This window comes from Salvelinus alpinus, chromosome 11, assembly GCF_045679555.1.
Source record: "Salvelinus alpinus chromosome 11, SLU_Salpinus.1, whole genome shotgun sequence".
Classification (NCBI taxonomy): domain Eukaryota; kingdom Metazoa; phylum Chordata; class Actinopteri; order Salmoniformes; family Salmonidae; genus Salvelinus; species Salvelinus alpinus.
Window position 1 is genome coordinate 13,214,821 of NC_092096.1, and position 27,674 is coordinate 13,242,494.

At 45.9% G+C, this 27,674-nt stretch overlaps 1 protein-coding gene across 2 annotated transcripts in view; it reads right to left on the minus strand.

The window, feature by feature from the left end:
• Positions 1–6,895: 6,895 nt before the first annotated feature.
• LOC139533593 (leucine-rich repeat-containing G-protein coupled receptor 5-like) overlaps positions 6,896–27,674 on the minus strand; it is a 187,018-nt gene continuing 166,239 nt past the window's right edge. Inside the window, exons 16-18 of one of the 2 annotated variants that reach the window (XM_071331740.1) lie at positions 12,402–12,538; positions 12,124–12,201; positions 6,896–11,865 (exon numbers count right to left, since the gene is read on the minus strand). In XM_071331740.1, the coding sequence (XP_071187841.1) occupies positions 10,790–11,865; positions 12,124–12,201; positions 12,402–12,538 (1,291 nt within the window). In that variant the 3' untranslated portion in view covers positions 6,896–10,789. The remainder of the gene's footprint in view (positions 11,866–12,123; positions 12,202–12,401; positions 12,539–27,674) is intronic. The other variant, XM_071331741.1, reaches the window with a different exon arrangement.

The window sequence follows — 27,674 nt, forward strand, 5'->3', positions numbered from 1 at the left end:
TATATAGAGAGAGATAGAGAGATATATATAGATAGAGAGAGATATATATATAGAGCTAGATAGAGAGAGATATATATATAGAGAGAGATAGAGATATATATATAGATAGAGATAGAGAGATATATATATAGAGACTTCTTCTGTATGTGTAATGTTTACTGTTAATTTGTATTGTTTATTTCACTTTTGTATAATATCTACCTCACTTGCTTTGGCAATGTTAACACATGTTTCCCATGCAAATAAAGCTCCTTGAATTGAATTGAATTGAATAGAGAGAGAGATAGAGATATAAATATATATAGAGATAGAGAGAGAGAGAGAGATATATAGAGAGAGATAGAGATATATATATATATAGAGAGAGATAGAGAGATATATATAGAGAGAGATAGAGATAGAGAGATATATATAGATAGAGATAGAGAGATATATATAGAGATAGAGATAGAGAGATATATATATATAGATAGATATATATATATATATATATATATAGAGAGAGAGAGAGAGAGGGAGAGAGAGAGAGAGGGAAGGAGGGAGGTAAGTAGAGAGAGAGAGAGAGAGAGAGAGAGAGGGAAGGAGGGAGGTAAGTAGAGAGATAGAGATATATAGATAGAGATAGATATATATATATATAGAGAGAGATAGAGATAGAGAGAGAGATATATATATATAGAGATAGAGAGAGATATATATAGAGAGAGATAGAGATATATATATATATAGATAGAGAGATAGAGATATATATATATAGAGCTAGATAGAGAGAGATATATAGAGAGAGATATAGATAGAGAGAGAGAGAGAGATATATATATATATAGAGAGAGAGATAGATATATATATAGAGCTAGATAGAGAGAGATAGCGATAGAGAGAGAGATATATATATATAGAGAGAGATAGAGATATATATATAGATAGAGATAGAGATATATATATATATAGAGATAGAGAGAGATAGAGAGAGATATATATAGAGAGAGATTGAGAGAGAAAGAGATATATATAGAGAGAGATAGAGATATATATATATATATATATATATGGAGAGAGATATAGAGAGATATATATATAGAGAGAGATAGAGATATAGATAGAGATGGATATATATATATATACAGTGGGGAGAACAAGTATTTGATACACTGCCGATTTTGCAGGTTTTCCTACTTACAAAGCATGTAGAGGTCTGTAATTTTTATCATAGGTACACTTCAACTGTGAGAGACGGAATCTAAAACAAAAATCCAGAAAATCACATTGTATGATTTTTAAATAATTAATTTGCATTTTATTGCATGACATAAGTATTTGATCACCTACCAACCAGTAAGAATTCCGGCTCTCACAGACCTGTTAGTTTTTCTTTAAGAAGCCCTCCTGTTCTCCACTCATTACCTGTATTAACTGCACCTGTTTGAACTCGTTACCTGTATAAAAGACACCTGTCCACACACTCAATCAAACAGATTCCAACCTCTCCACAATGGCCAAGACCAGAGAGCTGTGTAAGGACATCAGGGATAAAATTGTAGACCTGCACAAGGCTGGGATGGGCTACAGGACAATAGGCAAGCAGCTTGGTGAGAAGGAAACAACTGTTGGCGCAATTATTAGAAAATGGAAGAAGTTCAAGATGACGGTCAATCACCCTCGGTCTGGGGCTCCATGCAAGATTTCACCTCGTGGGGCATCAATGATCATGAGGAAGGTGAGGGATCAGCCCAGAACTACACGGCAGGACCTGGTCAATGACCTGAAGAGAGCTGGGACCACAGTCTCAAAGAAAACCATTAGTAACACACTACGCCGTCATGGATTAAAATCCTGCAGCGCACGCAAGGTCCCCCTGCTTAAGCCAGTGCATGTCCAGGCCTGTCTGAAGTTTGCCAATGACCATCTGGATGATCCAGAGGAGGAATGGGAGAAGGTCATGTGGTCTGATGAGACAAAAATAGAGCTTTTTGGTCTAACTCCACTCGCCGTGTTTGGAGGAAGAAGAAGTATGAGTACAACCCCAAGAACACCATCCCAACCGTGAAGCATGGAGGTGGAAACATCATTCTTTGGGGATGCTTTTCTGCAAAGGGGACAGGACGACTGCACCGTATTGAGGGGAGGATGGATGGGGCCATGTATCGCGAGATCTTGGCCAACAACCTCCTTCCCTCAGTAAGAGCATTGAAGATGGGTCGTGGCTGGGTCTTCCAGCATGACAACGACACGAAACACACAGCCATGGCAACTAAGGAGTGGCTCCGTAAGAAGCATCTCAAGGTCCTGGAGTGGCCTAGCCAGTCTCCAGACCTGAACCCAATAGAAAATCTTTGGAGGGAGCTGAAAGTCCGTATTGCCCAGCGACAGCCCCGAAACCTGAAGGATCTGGAGAAGATCTGTAGGGAGGAGTGGGCCAAAATCCCTGCTGCAGTGTGTGCAAACCTAGTCAAGAACTACAGGAAACGTATGATCTCTGTAATTGCAAACAAAGGTTTCTGTACCAAATATTAAGTTCTGCTTTTCTGATGTATCAAATACTTATGTCATGCAATAAAATGCAAATTAATTACTTAAAAATCATACAATGTGATTTTCTGGATTTTTGTTTTAGATTCCGTCTCTCATAGTTGAAGTGTACCTATGATAAAAATTACAGACCTCTACATGCTTTGTAAGTAGGAAAACCTGCAAAATCGGCAGTGTATCAAATACTTGTTCTCCCCACTGTATATAGAGAGAGATAGAGAGATATATATAGATAGAGAGAGATATATATATAGAGCTAGATAGAGAGAGATATATATATAGAGAGAGATAGAGATATATATATAGATAGAGATAGAGAGATATATATATAGAGACTTCTTCTGTATGTGTAATGTTTACTGTTAATTTGTATTGTTTATTTCACTTTTGTATAATATCTACCTCACTTGCTTTGGCAATGTTAACACATGTTTCCCATGCAAATAAAGCTCCTTGAATTGAATTGAATTGAATAGAGAGAGAGATAGAGATATAAATATATATAGAGATAGAGAGAGAGAGAGAGATATATAGAGAGAGATAGAGATATATATATATATAGAGAGAGATAGAGAGATATATATAGAGAGAGATAGAGATAGAGAGATATATATAGCCACACAAGTGGCTCAGGTAGTGCAGTTCATCCAGGATGGCACATCAATGCTAGCTGTGGCAAAAAGGTTTGCTGTGTCTGTCAGCGTAGTGTCCAGAGCATGGAGGCGCTACCAGGAGACAGGCCAGTACATCAGGAGACGTGGAGGAGGCCGTAGGAGGGCAACAACCCAGCAGCAGGACCGCTACCTCCGCCTTTGTGCAAGGAGGTGCACTGCCAGCGCCCTGCAAAATGACCTCCAGCAGGCCACAAATGTGCAGATATATAGAGATAGAGAGATATATAGAGAGAGATAGAGATATGTATATATATATATAGAGAGAGAGATAGAGATAGAGAGATATATATATATAGAGAGAGATAGAGATAGAGAGATAGAGAGGTACAGTTGAAGTTGGAAGTTTACATACACTTAGGTTGGAGTCATTAAAACTAATTTTTCAACCACTCACAAATTTCTTGTTAACAAACTGTAGTTTTGGCAAGTCGGTTAGAACATCTACTTTGTGCATGACACAAGTCATTTTTCCAACAATTGTTTACAGACAGATTATTTCACTTATAATTCACTGTATCACAATTCCAGTGAGTCAGAAGTGTACATACACTAAGTTAACTGTGCCTTTAAACAGCTTGGGAAAATCCAGAAAATTATGTCATGGCTTTAGAAGCTTCTGATAGGCTAATTGACATACTTTGAGTCAATTGGAGGTGTACCTGTGGATGTATTTCAAGGCCGACCTTCAAACTCAGTGCCTCTTTGCTTGAATGATGGGAAAATCAAAATAAAATCAGCCAATACTTCAGAAAAAAAATTATAGACCTCCACAAGTCTGATTCATCCTTGGGAGCAATTTCCAAACGCCTGAAGGTACCACATTCATCTATACAAACAATAGTATGCAAGTATAAACACCATGGGACCGCGCAGCCATCATACCGCTCAGGAAGGAGACGCGTTTTGTCTCCTAGAGATGAACGTACTTTGGTGCGAAAAGTACAAATCAATCCCAGAACAACAGCAAAGGACCTTGTGAAGATGCTGGAGGAAACAGGTACAAAAGTATCTATATCCACAGTAAAACGAGTCTTATATCGACATAACCTGAAATGCTGCTCAGCAAGGAAGAAGCCACTGCTCCAAAACTGCCATAAAAAAGCCAGACTACGGTTTGCAACTGCACATGGGGACAAAGATTGTATTTTTTGGAGAAATGTCCTCTGGTTTGATGAAACAAAAACAGACCTGTTTGGCCATAATGACCATCGTTATGTTTGGAGGAAAAAGGGGGAGGCTTGCAAGCCGAAGAACACCATCCCAACCGTGAAGCACGGGGGTGGCAGCATCATGTTGTGGGGGTGCTTTGCTGCAGGAGGGCCTGGTGCACTTCACAAAATAGATGGCATCATGAGGAAAGAAAATTATGTGGATATATTGAAGCAACATCTCAAGACATCAGTCAGGAAGTTAAAGCTTGGTCGCAAATGGGTCTTCCAAATGGACAATGACCCCAAGCATACTTCCAGTGTTGTGGCAAAATGGCTTAAGGACAACAAAGTCAAGATATTGGAGTGGCCATCACGAAGTCCTGACCTCAATCCTATAGAAGATTTGTGGGTAGAACTGAAAAAGCGTGTGTGAGCTAGGAGGCCTACAAACCTGACTCAGTTACACCAGCTCTGTCAGGAGGAATGGGCCAGAATTCACCCAACTTATTGTGGAAAGCTTGTGGAAGGCTACCCGAAACGTTTGACCCAAATTAAACAATTTAAAGGCAATGCTACCAAATACTAATTGAGTGTATGTAAACTTCTCACCAACTGGGAATTTGATGAAAGAAATAAAAGCTGAAATAAATCATTCTTTCTACTATTATTCTGATATTTCATACTCTTAAAGTAAACTGGTGATCCTAACTGACCATAGACAGGGCATTTTTACAAGGATTAAATGTCAGGAATTGTGAAACTGAGTTTAAATGTATTTGGCTAAGATGTATGTAAACTTCTGACTTCAACTGTAGGTTGTAATGCTTACATCGTCTCAATGTGGCCTTGAGTCTTGGTTTGATCATTAACTTGTTTGGTTCTTGTAGACACAGAAACTGTAGTCATACTCTGAGATTACTCTGCTATTCACCACTTCCTGATTTCCTACATTCATCATCATAACTCATGACTTACAAATGTGGCTATATAATCACACATAGATACAGTCATGTTCGTTACATGGGCAATCAGCAGGATTTTACTGTACCCTTTACATGGTCAATCAGCGGGATTTTACTGTACCCTTTACATGGGCAATCAGCAGGATTTTACTGTACCCTTTACATGGGCAATCAGCGGGATTTTACTGTACCCTTTACATGGGCAATCAGCGGGATTTTACTGTACCCTTTACATGGTCAATCAGCAGGATTTTACTGTACCCTTTACATGGTCAATCAGCAGGATTTTACTGTACCCTTTACATGGTCAATCAGCTTGATTTTACTGTACCCTTTACATGGTCAATCAGCAGGATTTTACTGTACCCTTTACATGGTCAATCAGCAGGATTTTACTGTACCCTTTACATGGTCAATCAGCAGGGTTTTACTGTACCCTTTACATGGGCAATCAGCAGGATTTTACTGTACCCTTTACATGGTCAATCAGCAGGGTTTTACTGTACCCTTTACATGGGCAATCAGCAGGATTTTACTGTACCCTTTACATGGTCAATCAGCAGGATTTTACTGTACCCTTTACATGGGCAATCAGCGGGATTTTACTGTACCCTTTACATGGGCAATCAGCAGGATTTTACTGTACCCTTTACATGGGCAATCAGCAGGATTTTACTGTACCCTTTACATGGTCAATCAGCTTGATTTTACTGTACCCTTTACATGGTCAATCAGCAGGATTTTACTGTACCCTTTACATGGGCAATCAGCAGGATTTTACTGTACCCTTTACATGGGTAATCAGCAGGATTTTACTGTACCCTTTACATGGGCAATCAGCAGGATTTTACTGTACCCTTTACATGGGCAATCAGCAGGATTTTACTGTACCCTTTACATGGGCAATCAGCAGGATTTTACTGTACCCTTTACATGGGCAATCAGCAGGATTTTACTGTACCCTTTACATGGGCAATCAGCAGGGTTTTACTGTACCCTTTACATGGTCACTCAGCAGGGTTTTACTGTACCCTTTACATGGTCAATCAGCAGGGTTTTACTGTACCCTTTACATGGGCAATCAGCAGGATTTTACTGTACCCTTTACATGGGCAATCAGCGGGATTTTACTGTACCCTTTACATGGGCAATCAGCAGGATTTTATGAACAATAAGTCCTGTTGTGCGATTGCATATAAAATAACATCAAAGATTCTTTATTTCTCAGTTATGCAACATTAAGTTAATTTAATTACACCGCCTTATGAAAACAAGGATAATAGAAGGATACATGAGTCATGATTGACGCAGAGCCTGAAATAACTTTATTTTTCGTCTCAGCATGCCTGGTGTCCCACCCACCCACCCCGGCGCTGATGGAATAATAACATGATTGTGTTCAGATCCATTATTTTAATAAATCACAAAGTTATAAGTCATATTTCCTTGTGGATCTTGACATGCTTACGAAAAAGTTCACAAAGCATTTTTTTCCCTGTTATGTTCCACACAACGTTTATTACCTCTGAATCGTCCCACCACCAACCTCCTTTTAGGAATAACAAACACCACTCACGGATTACGCTCATTTGGTAAAGTTGTTTATTACATATTAGACAGATTTAACACTCTGATATAAAAACAAAATATGCATTCTATTCACTGGCCCTATGAATGTAATGTACACACAGCCTCTAGCCAACAGGACGCTAGGCTAGCTAAACCTGGCTAGCCAACGGGACACTAGACTAGCTAAATCTGGCTAGCCAACGGGACGCTAGGCTAGCTAAACCTGGCTAGCCAACGGGACGCTAGGCTAGCTAAACCTGGCTAACCAACGGGACGCTAGGCTAGCTAAACCTGGCTAACCAACGGGACGCTAGGCTAGCTAAACCTGGCTAACTAGGCCTACTACCTACAATCTGCAGAGCATGCGCCAGGCCTCCATCAGACCTCCTCCTCAGGGACCCTTTACTTTACATAATATACTTTTGGTATAAATACTCATCTATATTTTTTTATACAATTCTGCTTTTTAAGAGCTCAAGATAATAAAAAAAATAGCTTTTGCCTCCAAATTCTGAATCTGGGTAACGATGGAGAGAGAGAAAAAACAAGAAGAAGAAAAGAAAGACGATGTGTCACATTTGACAGTGGATTCATACAGCTACCCCAGTATCTCGTAGTTTGTAACAGAAACATTTGGCTACTTTGTGGCCTAATGAACACAATTCATTCCAGATTCAGCCCATCCACCTATGTTGCAGAACGTTTAAAAAAAAAGTTTTGCTACGGTGTGCCCTAATGAACACGACCCAGATTCAGCCTATCCACCTCTCTTTTTAACCATGTCACACACCTGGGAAAGACCCCGAGACAAGGATGTCTCTCTTTCTATGCTCTCTGTCTTCAGCATGTCACCTGGAGGAATGGCCACAGGCAGGCTCATTACAGTGAGTTTGTGTTGTGTTGAGAGAGAGAGAGAGACAGAGAGAGAGAGAGAGAGACAGAGAGAGAGACAGAGAGAGAGACAGAGAGAGAGACAGACAGAGACAGAAAGAGAGAGAGACAGAAAGAGAGAGAGACAGAGAGACAGACAGACAGACAGACAGACAGACAGACAGACAGACAGACAGACAGACAGACAGACAGACAGACAGACAGACAGACAGACAGACAAAGCAGAGGGGCAGAAAACTAACTCACAGACAGCAAGGTTTTTCACAGACCATGAGCAGCAGAGTTTTCAGGAACATTGAAGAATGGCAAAGACGGTTGATTACATTTGTAGGTTTCCAAGAGCAATTCGCTTTATAAGTAATGACATCGACCTCCTTAATTCATCCACACAAGGACAAAGGAGGTGCCTGTCAAGACTCTGCGGTTGTTTCACGAGGTTGCTACATTTCCTTAGTTCTAAGTGCTGGAGAGCTCTGAGGTGTTCTCCTGCTCTGATATAAAGGTAGATATGACCTGTGACCAGCAAGGCAGGAGAGGAGGAGAGGGAGAGAGGATGAGGAGAGGGAGAGAGGATGAGGAGAGGGAGAGAGGATGAGGAGAGGGAGAGAGGATGCGGAGAGGGAGAGAGGATGAGGAGAGGGAGAGAGGATGAAGAGAGGGAGAGAGGATGAGGAGAGGGAGAGAGGATGCGGAGAGGGAGAAGGATGAGGAGAGGGAGAGAGGAGAGGGAGAGAGGATGAGGAGAGGGAGAGAGGATGAGGAGAGGGAGAGAGGATGAGGAGAGGGAGAGAGGATGATGAGAGGGAGAGAGGATGAGGAGAGGGAGAGAGGATGAGGAGAGGAAAAAGAGCTGGACGGTGGACAAGACATGAGGTCATTCTCCTGGAGAGAAGAAGAAAGACGGGATGAGGAAAAGAGAGGTCGACAGCCTGGAGCTGAGCTCTGAAGATACCTCAGGAATCGCCTCAGAGGGCTTTTAAACCTTGCTAACCTCAGATCCAAGTATTTGTCTGGAGAGGCCGCTGATGTTTGGCATTAGTAGTCGGTTGCGTCTACCAAAACGCAGAGGAAGTAAGAAGAAGAAGACAACAGAAAGAGGAACGGAGGAGAGGGGTGAACCAGAACGCAGGCCGCTCTGACCTGACCCTCGTCCCGGGTGATATTTCATTTCACGAGCGATCCAGCTCCTTGGAAAGGGTTCAGTCCTGGAAGGCGTTGACTTGATACCTCTATCCAGGTTAACACCCTGCTGCTGCTATGCTGCCGCTATGCCTGGCCAAAGAACAAAGAGGCAGAACACAAGACGTCTCTGTCCTGCCCCAGCGCAGTGGGGGAGCAATACACATCATTACCACAGGTTTTAATTCTGCCCTCTAAAACACATGAATAAGAATCCTCCTCTCTCTCTCTCCCTCTCTCCCTCGCTTTCTCTCCCCTCCTCTCCTCTCCTCTCTCCCTCACTTTCTTTCCCCTCCTCTCCTCTCTCTCCCCTCATCTCCTCTCCTCTCTCTCTCCCCTCCCCTTCTCTCCTCTCTCTCCCCTCATCTCCTCTCTCTTTCTCTCCTCTCCTCTCCCTCTCTTTCTCTCCCCTCCTCTCCTCTCTCTCCCCTCATCTCCTCCTCTCTCTCTCTCTCTCTCTCCCTCTCCCTTGCTTAATCTCCCTTCATCTCCTCTCCTCTCTCTCTCTCCTCTCGCTCTCCCTCTCTTTCTCTCCTCTCTTTCTCTCCTCTCCTCTCTCCTCTCTCTCCTCTCTTTCTCTCCTCTCCTCTCTCTCCTCTCTCTCCCTCTCCCCTCCTCCCGTCTCCCCTCCTCCCTCCTCTACGTGCTCTAGTCACTAGGTAATGGAGGAGAGTCATGCATGCTGGTGATTGACGTAGTTAAATGATAAACACAACTGAAGATGTAATATACTGTGTTGTGATCAGTCTAAACGGGCTGTAATGGTGCATCGATAAAACAGTCTAAAAGCACCAGCTCACTAAATATACATTTTGACCATGGATAGCGATTAGAAATGACTTGTTTTTTTCTCTGCGAGCTACAGCAGTATCTTGAGATCAACAAGGCACTGAAGACAGAGAGGTGGACTGGGAAAATAGAGGTACGGAAATAGGGGGAAAACTTTTACAACTAAATATTAGTGTCAAATACGAATACACACCGAACCTTACTCTAAAAACAAACTGGCATATTCTACAAAGGAGAACAGATTGTCACAGTAAATGTACACAAATGAATGGGCACGTAAGTGCAACCTCACACACACATACACACACACACACACGCACGCACGCACGCACGCACGCACGCACGCACGCACACACACACACACACACACACACACACACAAGCACGCACACACACACACACAGACACGCACACACACAGACACACACACACACACACACCTTACAAATTGTTCTCACAAAACTCAGCTTGCAATTATATAACTGTCAGAGAGGATGTTTAAACTCAAATGAGGTGTTTTATCTTAGGGATCTAATGGAAATAAAAATGAAAGCAAAGCGATGCAGTGTGGAATTTCCTCTTCCTCCTCCTCCTCCTCCTCGTCCTGGCCTACATATTATAGATTCAAGTACCTTCATTAAAAGAGCCACTGTGTTGGTGTACATATGATGATCGTAATGGTGATCATAGCTGTGTTCATAACATAACCAGTTCTGCTTCTGTCCGGGATCAAGCTGCCGGGCCAGGGTTTACACATAGCTGGTACTGTACAGACAGACAGAGAGATATGAATACCAGGACAATGGGAGTCTATCTAGCTCTAGATTAGAGTTCTGATTCAGAGGAGGGCCATGGCGGCCATTTTGTGTCCTGTTCCTGTCCGTGTGGCAGTGGCCTTGTTTCTTCCTCTCTGGATACATGTACTGCTCTAACACAGTCTCTGTCTGTGTGTAGGGGGTTGATAAAGGGCATGGGGTACTGGGGGTAGAACCCAGAGCCCTGCAGCCCTGGGGGTAAAAACAGTGAAACCTGAGCGCTAGTCTGCCTAGCGACAGGGGATGAAGGCAACCGGAGGGTGGTGTGCCTCGGCGCTGGGTTGCTGCCCCGCCCCCCTAGACTCCTCCTCTTCCTCTGACACGCCGAAGGTGACCAGGGCCTGCGTGGAGTCACATGACTGTTTCTCGGCGTCCTCCGAGTTGAGCGAGACGAGGCTGAGTCGGCGGGGTCTGCTGAGGTGCAGGGCGCCGCGAGTCTTTCTGTGGAGCAGGCCCAGGTCCTCTCTGAAGTGAGGGTTGAAGAGGACGTAGAGTAGAGGGTTGAGGCAGGCTGGGAGAGGAACCACCACTAGGAGCACTGACTTCACCACCTCAGGCCCTACTGAGGGCAGTTTCAGCAGGGAGGAGAAGGAGAGGAAGGCTACGGGGAAGTAGAGCAGACAGTTGGTGAACAGCAGCCAGGCCACGTGACGGATCATGGAACAGTCCCACAGATTGTCCGGCTCTCCTTTCTCCAGGCTGCAGTAGAGGCGGGCGTATGTGACGGTCATGATCAGATAACATAGGGAGTTGACCAGGACTAGAGCCACCATGAAGCCCAGAGAGGAGGGCTCTTCGTAGGGCATGGGGAGACAGATGGAGGAGACACCATAGTCCCCCAGCAGGGGGAGCACGGTGATAGCCAGGCCCAGAAGGAAACACAAGGCGGCCACCAGCCTCAGCGTGCCCGTCGAAGTCTTCCCCTCGGCGGCCTTGCCTCTCCGTATCGACAGCCCCCTCTCCAGAGCGGCCACAGTCAGTAAGAAGATACTGGTCTCAGACGCGAAGATGGAGACGAAGCCGGTCAGCTTGCAGCCCGTGCTGCTCTCCCAGCGCGCCCCGTAGCGGCCGAAGCTGCCGAAGGTCAAGGCATCGACGGTGGCCAGCGTGGCCGACCACAGCCCCATCAGACTGTTTACCAGAGCCAGCAGGCCAATCAGTAGCCTCACAGGGGACAGGAAGGACGGGGAGAGAAAGATGGAGACCATCACCAGTGTGTTGCAGACCAGGGAGAGAGTAGCAATGACCCACACACCAACACGGATCAACCAGCTGCCAAACAGGTGGTGGCAAGGACGGAACGGACCTGGGGAGGGACAGATCAATCCATCAACCAGTCACTCAATCAACCAGTCAATCAATAAATCAATCAACCAGTCAATCACTCAATCAATCAACCAGTCAATCACTCAATCAATCAACCAGTCAATCAATAAATAAATCAACCAGTCAATCACTCAATCAATCAACCAGTCAATCAATAAATAAATCAACCAGTCAATCACTCAATCAATCAATGTATGCACCATGTTAGGGGGAAGGGTGGTGGTGGGTGTTGCCTTACCAGGTGAAGGGGAACACTGGACACTGTGGTGGGATTTGGGCTCATCATCAAAGTCCAGCAGAAAGTCCTCGTGGTCTTCTTAAATCAAATCAAAGGTTATATCCAGGTTATCAAGACGTTTCATAGGAACTGAAAATTAGTCACTGTTTCTGTCAGGGGGCATATTAGCAACACACCATGTATCCTTTACAACAAGGATCTGAAGTGGTATCCCATTCCCTTTTAATGGGGCACTACGTTTTGTGCAGTGTACTATCTAGGGTTGTTTGAGAACACACCTTGGTTAGACAAGATGCCCTCCCTCCTCCCGAAGTCGTCCTTCCCGTTGTTGTTGTTGTCTCTGTCCCAGGGAGAGGAGTGTTTCTCACAGGAGACGAAGGCACAACACTGGAAGGCATAGGGCAGCTCCATCACCCTACAGAGAGAGAGAGAGAGACAGAGAGACAGAGAGAGAGAGAGAGAGAGAGACAGAGACAGAGACAGAGACAGAGACAGAGACAGAGACAGAGACAGAGAAAGAGAGAGAGAGAGAGAGAGAGAGAGAGTTTGAGTTTTAAATAATCTTTATTGGGTCTGGAAGCCCACCACACAATAAATACTCATACAAAACCACAGTTACACATCAATTAAAAACACAACTCCAACTCCTCCTCCACAGTAACTAAACACAACAGCCTCTGAATACCCCATATACTCAAAAACAGATCAATATTGTTGACAAGTTTATAATAGGCAAACTCAACCCTTAGTCTCGCTGCCACCATTCCCTCCAGCATTCCCACCACATCCACAGACCCTTGTCCCCGAATACTGTTCTTTCGGGTCTTCCATGTCGCTAATTTTGCTGCCCCTAACACAAAATTAAGCAACACAACGACACCTTTTTGACTGAACCTGTACTTTGGCCCAAATATATACAGTTGGGAAGAGAAAACCACTCCCAACGTTGAGAACCAGTCAGTGATTAGGTCAATCATCCCGACCAACCTGGGACACAGTAAAAACAGGTGTGCCAGAGTTTCAGATTCTGCACAGAATGGACACCCCTCCCCAACAGTAGGGTCCAGGTGTACCAGATGCATGTTGGTGGCTATAGCTCCATGTATTATCCTCCATTGGAGGTCAGCTGTCCTCTTATCAATCGGCAGTTTGTATAAGGATCGCCAACAGCCTTTTGGGGAAGCACCTGGACCAAGCACACCCGCCCACCTCGTCGATTTTACCCCTTCCAGGGAAGAGGCATGGGACACCTTTACACATATTCTGTACATGGCCTTCTTTCCCACCTCCTTGAACTCCCCCAGCTCCGGGGTATCGAAGGAAAGCAGCATCCCCACATCCTCCTCAAATGCCCCCACCGCAGCACTAACAATCAGTGCAGGGAACATATAATCCAGACCCTCCTTCCACCGATCAGAATTGGAAATTTCAGTCACATACTGACGATGAAGAACTGACAAGGAGTCACAGACCTCAGCGACGACCTTCCTCAGTAGGCGAGATGATCGGATCCCCGCTCTTTCTCCCAGCTCCTCCAACGATCTGCTCCTGCTCTGCATCAGATGACCCAGCTTGGTGCACCCCACACCTAACAGGCATGAACGCAGGCTGGCTGAACCCAGAGCACTGGACTGGATGGCAGTGTTATAAAAAAGAGGCTCTTCAAAAAGCCACATCCCTGGTAGCGTGCCGGCCTTACGGGACTTGTCAAGAACCCTCCAAGCCTGCATAACAGACTCATAAAATGGAGTCAGGCCATTCAACTCACCCCCCTCCAGCTTTAAGAGGAAAAGGTGCTTGTCTAAGCCCAAACAGCCCGCTCTCCTCATCAATGCGTAGGCTGTGTCGACCCAGCTAGAACCGTCACTGTATAACAGTCTCTGGGCTGCTTGAAGCCGGAAAGCCATGATCCTAGAGGAAATGTCCACCAGGCCTTGTCCCCCCTCGTGCAGTGGCAGGTACAGGGCTGCAGCTTTGATCCAGTGTTGTCCAGACCAGAAGAAGTTGACAAGGGTCCTCTGAAGCTCTTGTATCAGACCCTTTGGTGGCTGCAAAATCATTAGTCTGTGCCACAGGGTAGAGGCAGCAAGATTATTAATTACCAGTACCCTTCCCCTATAAGACAACTGGGGTAGCACCCATTTCCATCTTGACAGTCTGGCACACACTTTCTCCACTACACCCTCCCAGTTCTTTTTCTGAAAGACATCAGAGCCTAGAAAAACACCCAATGTCTTCATCCCATCTCTGCCCCACTGAAGCCCCCCTGGTAACCGTGGAGCGGACCCTATCTGAAGCTGACCTGCCCACAGCGCTTCACTCTTTCCCCAATTGACTCTAGCTGAGGAGGCACCCTCATACACCATTAAAGCGTCTGAGAGAACCTTAACATCCTCAGCCCCTGTAATAAAAACTGTCACATCATCTGCATACGCAGACAGTGCTATCGTGGGTCCCTTCATTACACCTGGCACAGAGAAACCAGTAAGCTTCGCTCTTAAAAAACAAAGCATTGGTTCAATCGCCAGACTATATAACTGCCCTGAAATTGGGCATCCCTGCCTGATGCCCCTTTGGACAGGGATGGGGCAACTCAAACCACCCCCCACCTTCACCATACACGAGGCCCCAGCATACAGTAAATTCATCCAAGACAAAAAAACATCCCCAAACCCAAAGGCTTTCATCGTTTTAAACAAATACTGGTGGTCCACTCGGTCAAAAGCCTTCTCCTGATCCAAAGAAAGTAAACCCACATTTACATCAGACAGTTTACAAATGTCTAAAACATCTCTTATCAGAAACAAGTTGTCAACAATTGAGCGATCAGGTACACAGTAGGACTGGTCCTTGTGGACCAACAATCCCAGATACTCTTTCAACCTGTTTGAGAGACATTTAGAAACTATTTTGTATTCTGCACACAGCAAAGCAACAGGTCTCCAATTTTTTATGAGAGCCAAATCCCCCTTTTTTGGCAACAGTGAAAGCACAGCCCGTTGACAGGATACAGGAAGAGAACCCTCATGAAAAGATTCACACACCACTTTATAAAAATCCTCCCCAATAGACCCCCAAAAATGCTTATAGAACTCAGATGGTAAACCATCAATGCCAGGGGCTCGGCCTGTTGAGAGCTGCATAACTGCTGTGGACAGCTCTTGCAGTGTAATGTCAGAGTCCAATGCGACTCTCTGTTCAGTTCCCAATTGAGGAAGACCGTGTAACAACTGTTCAGTACACAGAGAGTCACAATCCTCCGCCTTATAGAGGGCAGAGTAGAAATCCACGGCATGTTGACGCATTTCACTGTCATCCGTGGTCACCTTCCCATCAGGGAGACGAAGGCAGACCATCTGTTTACGTTGTAATTTCGACTGTCCAAGGTTAAAAAAAAAAGCACTAGGAGCATCCATGTCCTTGAGGGAAGCGAAACGAGACCTAATCAAGGCACCTTTCACTCTTTCATGCAGAAACGACCTCAGTTCATGTCTCTTGTCCTGTAAGTTCATGACTAGTCCAGGGTCATTCTGAGTGAGCAGCTTCAATTCAATTGATTTGATGTCCTGTTCAAGGGCCTTGATAGAGTCTTTAACTTCAATTTGAGACAAAGCAGTATACTGTTGACAAAATACTCGTATTTGGGCCTTCCCAACATCCCACCATTGTCTCAAGGACTCAAAATTCCCTTTTGTAACCCTCCATTTTTCCCAAAACAACAAAAACCTTTCACAAAACTTGACATCATGTAACAATTTAACATTAAAATACCAGTAAGGTGATGACCTTCGTGGACAGGACAAGTGAATATCAACAGTTATAATGTGATGATCAGAGAAACCCACAGGAGTAATGGCACACCTTCCAACCCTACTACAGTATTGATCAGATACGTACAACCTATCTAACCTTGCTGCACTGACACGACCTTCATTCACTTTCAACCATGTGTACTGCCTAACTTTTGCATTCCTTACTCTCCACACATCAGAAAGCTCTAACTCAGTTAATAGGCCAGACAGGAAAGTGGCTGACCGCAGGTGAGGTTCTTCAGCGTTGCGATCAACAGTAAAATCCACAGTACAGTTCCAGTCCCCCCCTACAACCATACACCCCTCTTGGTCACACTGTCTTAAGGTTTCTTTTATTTTATCAAACACAACAAGACGCTCGGTACCCTCATTAGGAGCATAAACATTCAAAAAAACAAACAAAAACCCCATAACATCCACCTTGACCAATAAAACCCGACCCTTGACAATCTCTGTTGTAGATACCACAGTCACCCCTAAGCCTGAGGAAAACAAGATGGCCACCCCAGCACTGAAATTAGTACCATGACTGAGTATATGCTGCCCCTCCCACCACATTCCCCAGTCAACCTCATTATCCTCATCACTATGTGTCTCCTGTAGGAAAACTACATTAAGCCTTTTCTGTTTTATTTCTTCTAATACCCAAGCCCTCTTATTTCTGTCCCTTCCCCCATTAATATTGAGAGAGCCTACCCTTAGTACCTCCATGTAGAAAAGAGAAAGGAAAAGCAGAAGATACCACAGAGAAACCAAAGAGAAAAAAGACACCCTATGGAGCATGATCATCATCATTATTTAAATATTTTCTTATTAACCTGACCACGTTTCCCACCACCTTTTGCTGCTGTAACAGCAGTAACAAATTTCCTCAAGCGAAACCGCTTCTTCTCACTCAACTCGTCCAACCCCACCGTCTTCTGTAACATCACAGCTGACCTCACAAACTTATCAACATCAAAATATTCTGCCAATTTGACAGATTTCCCAAAAGTCTGATCCAGAAAACCATTTACCTCCTCTAGATCATAAATTGAGTCCTCACCAGCTGCTGTCATATCAGAAGAGATATCCATATCCTTCTCCTGATCCTCCTCAGCTGAGGCCACAGACCACTGACTCCCTTCTACCACATCCCTTTCAACACTCCCCACTTGCACCTCATCACTCGTACCAGGCATCTCCTCCACTACCTGGGAGACTAGCCCCACCTGAACCCCATTACCCGTGGTGGGCACCTCCTCCACTACCTGAGAGCCTAGCTCCACATGAACCCCCTCCTGTACTCCATTACTCGTAGTAGGCATCTCCTCCACTACCTGGGAGATTAGCTCCACATGAACCCCCTCCTGTACTCCATTACTCGTAGTGGGCATCTCCTCCACTACCTGGGAGATTAGCTCCACATGAACCCCCTCCTGTACTCCATTACTCGTAGTAGGCATCTCCTCCACTACCTGGGAGATTAGCTCCACATGAACCCCCTCCTGTACTCCATTACTCGTACCAGGCATCTCCTCCACTACCTGGGAGATTAACTCCATTTGAACCCCCTCCTGTACTCCATTACTCGTAGTGGGCGTCTCCTCCACTACCTGGGAGATTAACTCCATATGAACCCCCTCCTGTGCCCCAGTACTCGTACTGGGCACCTCCTCACCAGTCTGAGGAACTGGCTCTTCAGATCCATCCTTGCCTTCTACAACAATATTTTTCTGCTGCATAATATTTCCCTCTAATACAAGTTGCAAACTCGTGGCCTCAACACGGATAACTTGTTCCTCGGCAACAGGTGCTTGTGGCTGCTCAACCACTATCAGCCCACCTCTCCCTACATCAGTGGGCCCAGGCGTTATGATGACCACCTGCGCCCCTCCCTCTGCCTTCTCCCTTTTCGGGCAAGCATGTCGCTTATGGCCAACATCCCCACACTCAAAACACCGTTGACTACCCGTACTAGCATAAGCCATATATAGTCTATTGTCATACTTGACTTTAAACGATATCTCTAAAGTCTGCTCCGGTGAGTCCAAAAACATAAACACCTGTCGCCGAAACGACATAACCTGTTTCAACGCCGGGTGTTTGCAACCCAACGGAACAACCTTAATTGAGCTTGCAAACTTCCCAAAGCGCAATAACTCGCGCTCCAATAGCTCATTTGGAATAAACGGTGGTACATTTGAAATAGTTACCCTTGTTGACGGAGAAAAAAGCGGCGTAATTTGAATAAACATTCCCTTAAGAAGTATGCCCTGCTCAACCATACGATCAACAAGGCGCTCTTCTTTAAGAAATACCACCACCGCTTTGTTCATCCGTGACGCATAAGCAATATTCTCATAGCCTACCTTCTCTCCTACGGCGACCAGAAAATCCTCCACCGTGACATTAGCTTCAGTAACACACCTAAAGCCGTGCCGAAGTGACAGGGACGGCATTCCAATTCGGGAAGCCATCCCCGCCAAAATCAAGGTAATTTCGATACGAAAAAACCTAAATACTTAATTCTACCACACAAAAAAAAAATATATAATAATCTTAATCATGCACAGAAGAAACCAAAGAATGCCACCAAGAAAGAGAAAACCGAAAGAAAAAATTCTGAATATCTATCGCTACACAACACACGCACTCCCTCGATCATACACTTCCCAGCATGCACCAAACACTCCCAGCATGCAGAGAGAGAGAGAGAGAGAGAGAGAGAGAGACAGAGAGAGAGAGAGAGAGAGAGAGAGACAGAGAGAGAGAGAGAGAGAGAGGGAGAACAGTAGAGAGAGAGAGAGAGACAGAGAGAGAGAGAGAGAGAGACAGAGAGAGAGAGAGAAAGAGAGAGAGAGAGAGAGAGAGAGAGAGAGAGAGAGAGAGAGAGAGAGAGAGAGAGAGAGAGAGAGAGAGAGAGAGAGAGAGAGAGAGAGAGAGAGAGTCATCCTACAAGAAACATGGTATAAAGGAGACGGACCCAATGGTTGCCCTCTAGGTTACAGAGAGCTGGTGGTCACATCCACCAAACTACCAGGTGTGAAATGCTAATTTGGTATAGAGCAGACCTAACTCACTCTATTAAATTTGTCAAAACAGGAACATTTTACATCTGGCTTGAAATTCAAAAGGAAATGATCTCAACAGAGAAAAATGTCCTCATGTGTGCTACCTATATCCCCCCAATAGAATCCCCATACTTTAACGATGACAGCTTCTCCGTCCTAGAGGGGGAGATCAACAATTTCCAGGCTCAGGGACATGTACTAGTCTGTGGCGACCTAAATGCCAGAACTGGTCAAGAACCTGACACCCTACCTGGAGGTGACAGCATTCCCTCCCCCATATGCCCCCCTAGACACAACTACATAACCAACATAACCAACAAAAACGGGTCACAACTCCTGCAGCTCTGTCGCACGCTGGGTATGTATATAGTCAATGGTAGCCTTCGAGGGTACTCCTACGGTAGGTACACCTATAGCTCGTCTCTTGGCAGTAGTACTGTAGACTACTTTATCACTGACCTCAACCCAGAGTCTATTAGAACGTTCACAGTCAGTCCACTGATACCCCTATCAGATCACAGCAAAATCCCAGTCTAATTGAACATAGCTATGCTCAATCATGAGGCATCAAAGCCAAAGGAACTGAATAATATTAAGAAATGCTATAGATGGAAGGAAAGTAGTGTGGAAATCTACCCAAAAATTAGGGAACAACAAATTCAAATCCCTTCTAAACAATTTCTTGGACAAAATATTTCACTGTAATAGTGAAGGTGTAAACTTGAGAGTAGAAAACCTAACCAGTTTATTTGACCTCAGCTTCCCTGTCAAATCTAAACATTTCAAGCAGACAACCCCTTGAAAATGAACAACAATGGTTTGATGAAGAATTCAAAAACCTAAGAAAGAAATTGAGAAACATGTCCAACCAAAAACATAGAGACCCAGAAAACCTGAGCCTACGCCTTCACTATGGTGAATCACTAAAACAATACAGAAATACACGACGGAAAAAGAAGGAACAGCACGTCAGTAAATGTAATTCATAGAATCTAATTTGCTATACAAATGGATGGAAAGTGGTGTTGGGGAAAAACATACAACATTATAAAATCCATGTACACAAACAACAAGTGTGTGGTTAAAATTGGAAAAGAACACACACATTTCTTTCCACAGGGCCGTGGAGTGAGACAGGGATGCAGCTTGAGCCCCACCCTCTTCAACATATACTGTATATCAATGAACTGGCGAGGGCACTAGAACAGTCTGCAGCACCCGGCCTCGCCCTACCAGAATCTGAAGTCAAATGTCTACTGTTTGCTGATGATCTGGTGCTTCTGTCACCAACCAAGGAGGGCCTACAGCAGCACCTAGATATCCTGCACAGATTCTGCCAGTCCTGGGCCCTGACAGTAAATCTCAGAAAGACAAAAATAATGGTGTTCCAAAAAAGGTCCAGTTGCCAGGACCACAACTACAAATTCCATCTAGACACCGTTGCCCTAAAGCACACAGAAAACTATACATACCTCGGCCTAAACATCAACGCCACAGGTAACTTCCACAAAAGCTGTAAACGATCTGAGAGACAAGGCAAGAAGGGCATTCTATGCCATCAAAAGGAACCTAAAATTCAACATACCAATTAGGATCTGGCCAAAAATACTTGAATCAGTTATAGAACCCATTGCCCTTTATGGTTGTGAGGTCTGGGGTCCGCTCACCAACCAAGATTTCACAAAATGGGACAAACACCAAATTGAGACTCTGCATGCAGAATTCTGCAAAAATATCATCAGTGTACAACGTAAAACACCAAATAATGCATGCAGAGCAGAATTAGGCCGATACCCACTAATTAGCAAAATCCAGAAAAGAGCCGTTAAATTCTACAACCACCTAAAAGGAAGCGATTCCCAAACCTTCCATAACAAAGCAATCACCTACAGAGAGATGAACCTGGAGAAGAGTCCCCTAAGCAAGCTCGTCCTGGGGCTCTGTTCACAAACACAAACACACCCCACAGAGCCCCAGGACAGCAACACAATTAGACCCAAGCAAATCATGAGAAAACAAAAAGATAATTACTTGACACATTGGAAAGAATTAACAAAAAAACAGAGCAAACTAGAATGCTATTTGGCCCTAAAAAGAGAGTAGACAGTGGCAGAATACCTGACCACTGTGACTGACCCAAATTTAAGGACAGCTTTGACTATGTACAGACTCAGTGAGCATAGCCTTGCTATTGAGAAAGGCCGCCGTAGGCAGACATGGCTCTCAAGAGAAGACAGGCTATGTGCACACTGCCCAAAAAATGAGTTGGAAACTGAGCTGCACTTCATAACCTCCTGCCCAATGTATGACCATATTAGAGACACATATTTCCCTCAGATTACACACATCCACAAAGAATTTGAAACCAAATCCAATTTTGATAAACGCCCATATCTAATGGGAGAAATACCACAGTGTGCCATCACAGCAACAAGATCTGTGACCTGTTGCCACAAGAAAAGGGCAACCAGAGAAGAACAAAAACCATTGTAAATACAACCTATATTTAGGTTTATTTATTTTCCCTTTTGTACTTAAATTATTTGCACATCATTACAACACTGTATATAGACATAATATGACATTTTAAAGTATTTGTTCTTTCTGAACCTTTGTGAGTGTAATGTTTACTGTTAATTTTTAATTGTTTATTTCACTTTTGTTTATTGTCTACTTCACTTGCTTTGGCAATGTAAACATATGTTTCCCCATGCCAATAAAGCCCTTAAATTGAAACTGAGAGAAAGAGAGAGAGAGAACAGGAGAGAGAGAGAGATAGAGCGAGAGAGAGACAGAACAGTAGAGAGAGAGAGAGAGAGAGAGAGAGAGAGAGGAGAGAGAGAACAGGAGAGAAAGAGAAAAAGAGAGACAGAGACAGAGAGAGAGACAGAGAGAGAGACAGAGACAGATAGAGACAGTCAACACAACATGTAAGGCATAAGGCAACTCCATCACTCTACAGACAGACAGAAGAGACTAAACACAATGCTACCACCACACTGAACAGTTTATTAAGTACCAACTGACATGTAACTTTGCAGACAAAAATCACCAACTGTTTATCCACAATTGCAGTGGTTTATGACATCATACAAATATTTAAGTCTAGGAGTTCCTAGCGGAAGGGACGTACGTGTTGACTAACTGAGGAGGCTGTAACTATGGCCTGGGTAAAGCATGTTTTAATGGTGGGTCCTTCAACTGTAACTATGGCCTGGGTAAAGCATGTTTTAATGGTGGGTCCTTCAACTGTAACTATGGCCTGGGTAAAGCATGTTTTAATGGTGGGTCCTTCAACTGTAACTATGGCCTGGGTAAATCATGTTTTATTGGTGGGTCCTTCAACTGTAACTATGGCCTGGGTAAATCCTGTTTTATTGGTTGGTCCTTCAACTGTAACTATGGCCTGGGTAAATCATGTTTTATTGGTTGGTCCTTCAACTGTAAATATGGCCTGGGTAAATCATGTTTTATTGGTGGGTCCTTCAACTGTAACTATGGCCTGGGTAAATCATGTTTTATTGTGTCACGTTCCTGACCTATTTATGTTAGTTTGGTATGTGTGTTAGTTGGTCAGGACGTGAGGTTGGGTGGGCATTCTATGTTTTCTGTTTCTGTGTTGGTTTTGGGTTGCCTGGTATGGCTCTTAATTAGAGGCAGGTGTTTGGCGTTCCTCTAATTAAGAGTCATATTTAGGTAGGCGTTGTCACAGTGTTCGTTGTGGGTGATTGTCTTCCGTGTCTGTGTAATTGTTTGCACCATACGGGACTGTTACGGTTTGTTCGGTTTGTGTAGTCATTTTGTCCTATTCGTGCGTTCTTCTTGTTTTATGTAAGTTCGTCGTATAGGTCTGTCTACACCGTTTGTTGTTTTGTTAGTTTAGTTAAGTTCGTGTTTTCGTTTATAAAATGTCATTTCACTACGCTGCGCCTTGGTTCCCTCAATACTCCTCCTCTTCAGATGAAGAGGAGGAGGACTGCCGTTACATATTGGTTGGTCCTTCAACTGTAACTATGGCCTGGGTAAATCATGTTTTATTGGTGGGTCCTTCAACTGTAACTATGGCCTGGGTAAATCCTGTTTTATTGGTTGGTCCTTCAACTGTAACTATGGCCTGGGTAAATCATGTTTTATTGGTTGGTCCTTCAACTGTAAATATGGCCTGGGTAAATCATGTTTTATTGGTGGGTCCTTCAACTGTAACTATGGCCTGGGTAAATCATGTTTTATTGTGTCACGTTCCTGACCTATTTATGTTAGTTTGGTATGTGTGTTAGTTGGTCAGGACGTGAGGTTGGGTGGGCATTCTATGTTTTCTGTTTCTGTGTTGGTTTTGGGTTGCCTGGTATGGCTCTTAATTAGAGGCAGGTGTTTGGCGTTCCTCTAATTAAGAGTCATATTTAGGTAGGCGTTGTCACAGTGTTCGTTGTGGGTGATTGTCTTCCGTGTCTGTGTAATTGTTTGCACCATACGGGACTGTTACGGTTTGTTCGGTTTGTGTAGTCATTTTGTCCTATTCGTGCGTTCTTCTTGTTTTATGTAAGTTCGTCGTATAGGTCTGTCTACACCGTTTGTTGTTTTGTTAGTTTAGTTAAGTTCGTGTTTTCGTTTATAAAATGTCATTTCACTACGCTGCGCCTTGGTTCCCTCAATACTCCTCCTCTTCAGATGAAGAGGAGGAGGACCGCCGTTACAGAATCACCCACCATTCCAGAGCCAAGCAGCGGAGTAAACGGAGTAAGGGACAGGAAAAGAAGGAGGAATGGACTTGGGACGATATATTGGACGGAAAAGGTTGCTACACATGGGAGGAGATCCTGGCTGGTAGGGATCGCCTCCCATGGGAACAGCTGGAGGCACTGAGGAGAGCAGAGGCTACCGGAGAGAGGAACCGGAGTTATGAGGGAACGCGTCTGGCACGGAAGCCCAAAAAGCCCGTGAGTAACACCCAAAAATTTCTTGGGGGGGGGCTAAGAGGTAGTGGGCCAAGGGCAGGTAGGAGACCTGCGCCCACTTCCCAGGCTTACCGTGGAGAGCGGGAGTACGGGCAGGCGCCGTGTTACGCAGTAGAGCGCACGGTGTCTCCTGTACGAGTGCATAGCCCAGTGCGGGTTATTCCACCTCCCCGCACTGGTAGGGCTAGATTGGGTATTGAGCCAGGTGTCATGAGGCCGGCTCAACGCGTCTGGTCTCCAGTGCGTCTCCTCGGGCCGGCATACATGGCACCTGCCTTACGCATGGTTTCCCCGGTTCGCCTACATAGGCCGGTGCGGGTTATTCCACCTCCCCGCACTGGTCGGGCAACCGGGAGCATTCAACCAGGTAAGGTTGGGCAGGCTCAATGCTCAAGAGAGCCAGTACGCCTGCACGGTCCGGTATTTCCGGCGCCACCTCCCCGCCCCAGCCTAGTACCTACAGTGCCTACACTACGCACTAGGCTACCAGTGCGTCTCCTGAGCCCTGTTCCTCCTCCACGCACTCTCCCTGTAGTGCGTGTATCCAGTTCGGTGCCTCCAGTTCCGGCACCACGCACTAAGCCTCCTGTGCGTCTCCAGAGCCCTGTACACACTGTTTCTTCTCCCCCTACTAATCCTGATGTGCTTGCCCTCAGCCCGGTGTCACCAGTGCCGGTACCACGCACCAGGTATAGAGTGGGCTTTGAGAGTCCAGTGTGCCCTGTCCCTGCTCCCCGCACTAGTATGAAGGTGCGTGTCCTTAGCCCGGTGCCTCCAGTTCCGGCACCACGCACCAGGTCTACAGTGCGCCTTATCCGGCCAGAGCCATCCGTCTCACCAGCGCCATCTGAGCCATCCGTCTCACCAGCGCCATCTGAGCCATCCGTCTCACCAGCGCCATCTGAGCCATCCGTCTCCCCAGCGCCATCTGAGCCATCCGTCTCCCCAGCGCCGTCTGAGCCATCCGTCTGCCATGAGCCTGCAAAGCCGCCCGTCTGCCATGAGCCTGCAAAGCCGCCCGTCTGCCATGAGCCTACAGAGCCGTCAGCCAGACAGGAGCCGCTAGAGCCGCCCCCCAGACAGGAGCCGCTAGAGCCGTCCGTCAGACAGGATCTGCCAGAGCCGCCAACCAGACAGGATCTGCCAGAGCCGCCAACCAGACAGGATCTGCCAGAGCCGCCAACCAGACAGGATCTGCCAGAGCCGCCAACCAGACAGGATCTGCCAGAGCCGCCAACCAGACAGGATCTGCCAGAGCAGCCAGCGAGCCATGAGCGTCCAGAGCCGTCAGCCTGCCATGAGCGTCGAGAGCCGTCAGCCTGCCATGAGCGTCGAGAGCCGTCAGCCTGCCATGAGCGTCGAGAGCCGTCAGCCAGCCATGAGCGTCGAGAGCCGTCAGCCAGCCATGAGCGTCGAGAGCCGTCAGCCAGCCATGAGCGTCGAGAGCCGTCAGCCAGCCATGAGCGTCGAGAGCCGTCAGCCAGCCATGAGCGTCGAGAGCCGTCAGCCAGCCATGAGCGTCGAGAGCCGTCAGCCAGCCATGAGCGTCGAGAGCCGTCAGCCAGCCATGAGCGTCGAGAGCCGTCAGCCAGCCATGAGCGTCGAGAGCCGTCAGCCTGCCATGAGCGTCCAGATTCGTCAGTCAGCCATGAGCTGCCCTTCAGCCAGAAACGGCTATATACCCAGAACTGCCCCTCAGTCCAGAGCTGTCTCTCTGTCCGGAGCTGCCTTTCAGTCCGGAATTGCCCCTCTATCAGGATCTCCCTCTCTATCTTGATCTACCTCTATATTCTGATCTATCCCTCTGTCTTGTGCTATCCCTCTGTCTTGATTTATCCCTCTGTCCCGGTGATGTCCCTGTCATGGATGTTACTAAGAGGATTTTGTGGGGGTAAGATATGGGTGGACATTTTTAGGGGTAGATGGAGGCTAGGATTGATTATGGTGGGGTGGGGACCTCGCCCGGAGCCTGAGCCACCACCGTGGTCAGATGCCCACCCAGACCCTCCCCTAGACTTTGTGCTGGTGCGCCCAGAGTTCGCACCTTATGGGGGGGGTTATGTCACGTTCCTGACCTATTTATGTTAGTTTGGTATGTGTGTTAGTTGGTCAGGACGTGAGGTTGGGTGGGCATTCTATGTTTTCTGTTTCTGTGTTGGTTTTGGGTTGCCTGGTATGGCTCTTAATTAGAGGCAGGTGTTTGGCGTTCCTCTAATTAAGAGTCATATTTAGGTAGGCGTTGTCACAGTGTTCGTTGTGGGTGATTGTCTTCCATGTCTGTGTAATTGTTTGCACCATACGGGACTGTTACGGTTTGTTCGGTTTGTGTAGTCATTTTGTCCTATTCGTGCGTTCTTCTTGTTTTATGTAAGTTCGTCGTATAGGTCTGTCTACACCGTTTGTTGTTTTGTTAGTTTAGTTAAGTTCGTGTTTTCGTTTATAAAATGTCATTTCACTACGCTGCGCCTTGGTTCCCTCAATACTCCTCCTCTTCAGATGAAGAGGAGGAGGACTGCCGTTACATATTGGTTGGTCCTTCAACTGTAACTATGGCCTGGGTAAATCATGTTTTATTGGTGGGTCCTTCAACTGTAACTATGGCCTGGGTAAATCATGTTTTATTGGTTGGTCCTTCAAGAGGCCTGGGTAAATCATGTTTTATTGGTTGGTCCTTCAAGTGGCCTGGGTAAATCATGTTTTATTGGTTGGTCCTTCAAGTGGCCTGGGTAAATCATGTTTTATTGGTTGGTCCTTCAAGTGGCCTGGGTAAATCATGTTTTAATGGTTGGTCCTTCAAGTGGCCTGGGTAAATCATGTTTTAATGGTTGGTCCTTCAAGTGGCCTGGGTAAATCATGTTTTAATGGTTGGTCCTTCAAGTGGCCTGGGTAAATCATGTTTTAATGGTTGGTCCTTCAAGTGGCCTGGGTAAATCATGTTTTAATGGTTGGTCCTTGGTAAAAAATATGACCCACTCTGATGAGCTTCAGAGTGTCCATGTTGCACCCTACTTCATGGTGAATGAGTGTGTATTGGAGTGCTGCTCCCTTCCCTACCATGATGTACTAGAAGGGAGTGAGGGTACTGTAGCCAGTGCATGTCCATCATGTGACCTGTTTGTCTGTACTGAAATGAACTGGTAACAGGTTGTCTATTCAAAATAAGGACAGGATGGGGAAAGAAGATATCCTCCTCCTCTTCCTCCTCCTCCTCCTCTTACACCTCCTCCTCTTCCTCCACCTCATCCTCCACCTCCTCCCCTCCACCTCCCCCACCTCCTCCACCACCTCCCCCTCCTCCACCTCCCCTCCACCTCCCCCTCCTCCACCTCCCCTCCACCTCCCCCACCTCCTCCACCACCTCCCCCACCTCCTCCACCACCTCCCCCTCCTCCACCTCCCCCACCTCCACCACCTCCCCCACCTCCCCCACCTCCTCCACCACCTCCCCCTCTCCTCCACCTCCCCTCCACCCCCTCACCCCCTCCACCACCTCCCCCTCCTCCACCTCCTCCACCACCTCCCCCTCCCCCACCTCCCCCACCTCTTCCTCCTCTTCCTCCTCTTCCTCCTCCACCTCCCCCACCTCTTCCTCCTCTTCCTCCTCCACCTCCTCATCATCATTTTCACATTTTGGACTCTACAAGGTGTAAAAAGCGTTCCACGGGGATGCTGGCCCATGTTGACTCCAATGTTTCCCACAGTTGTGTCAAGTTGTCTGGATGTCCTTTGAG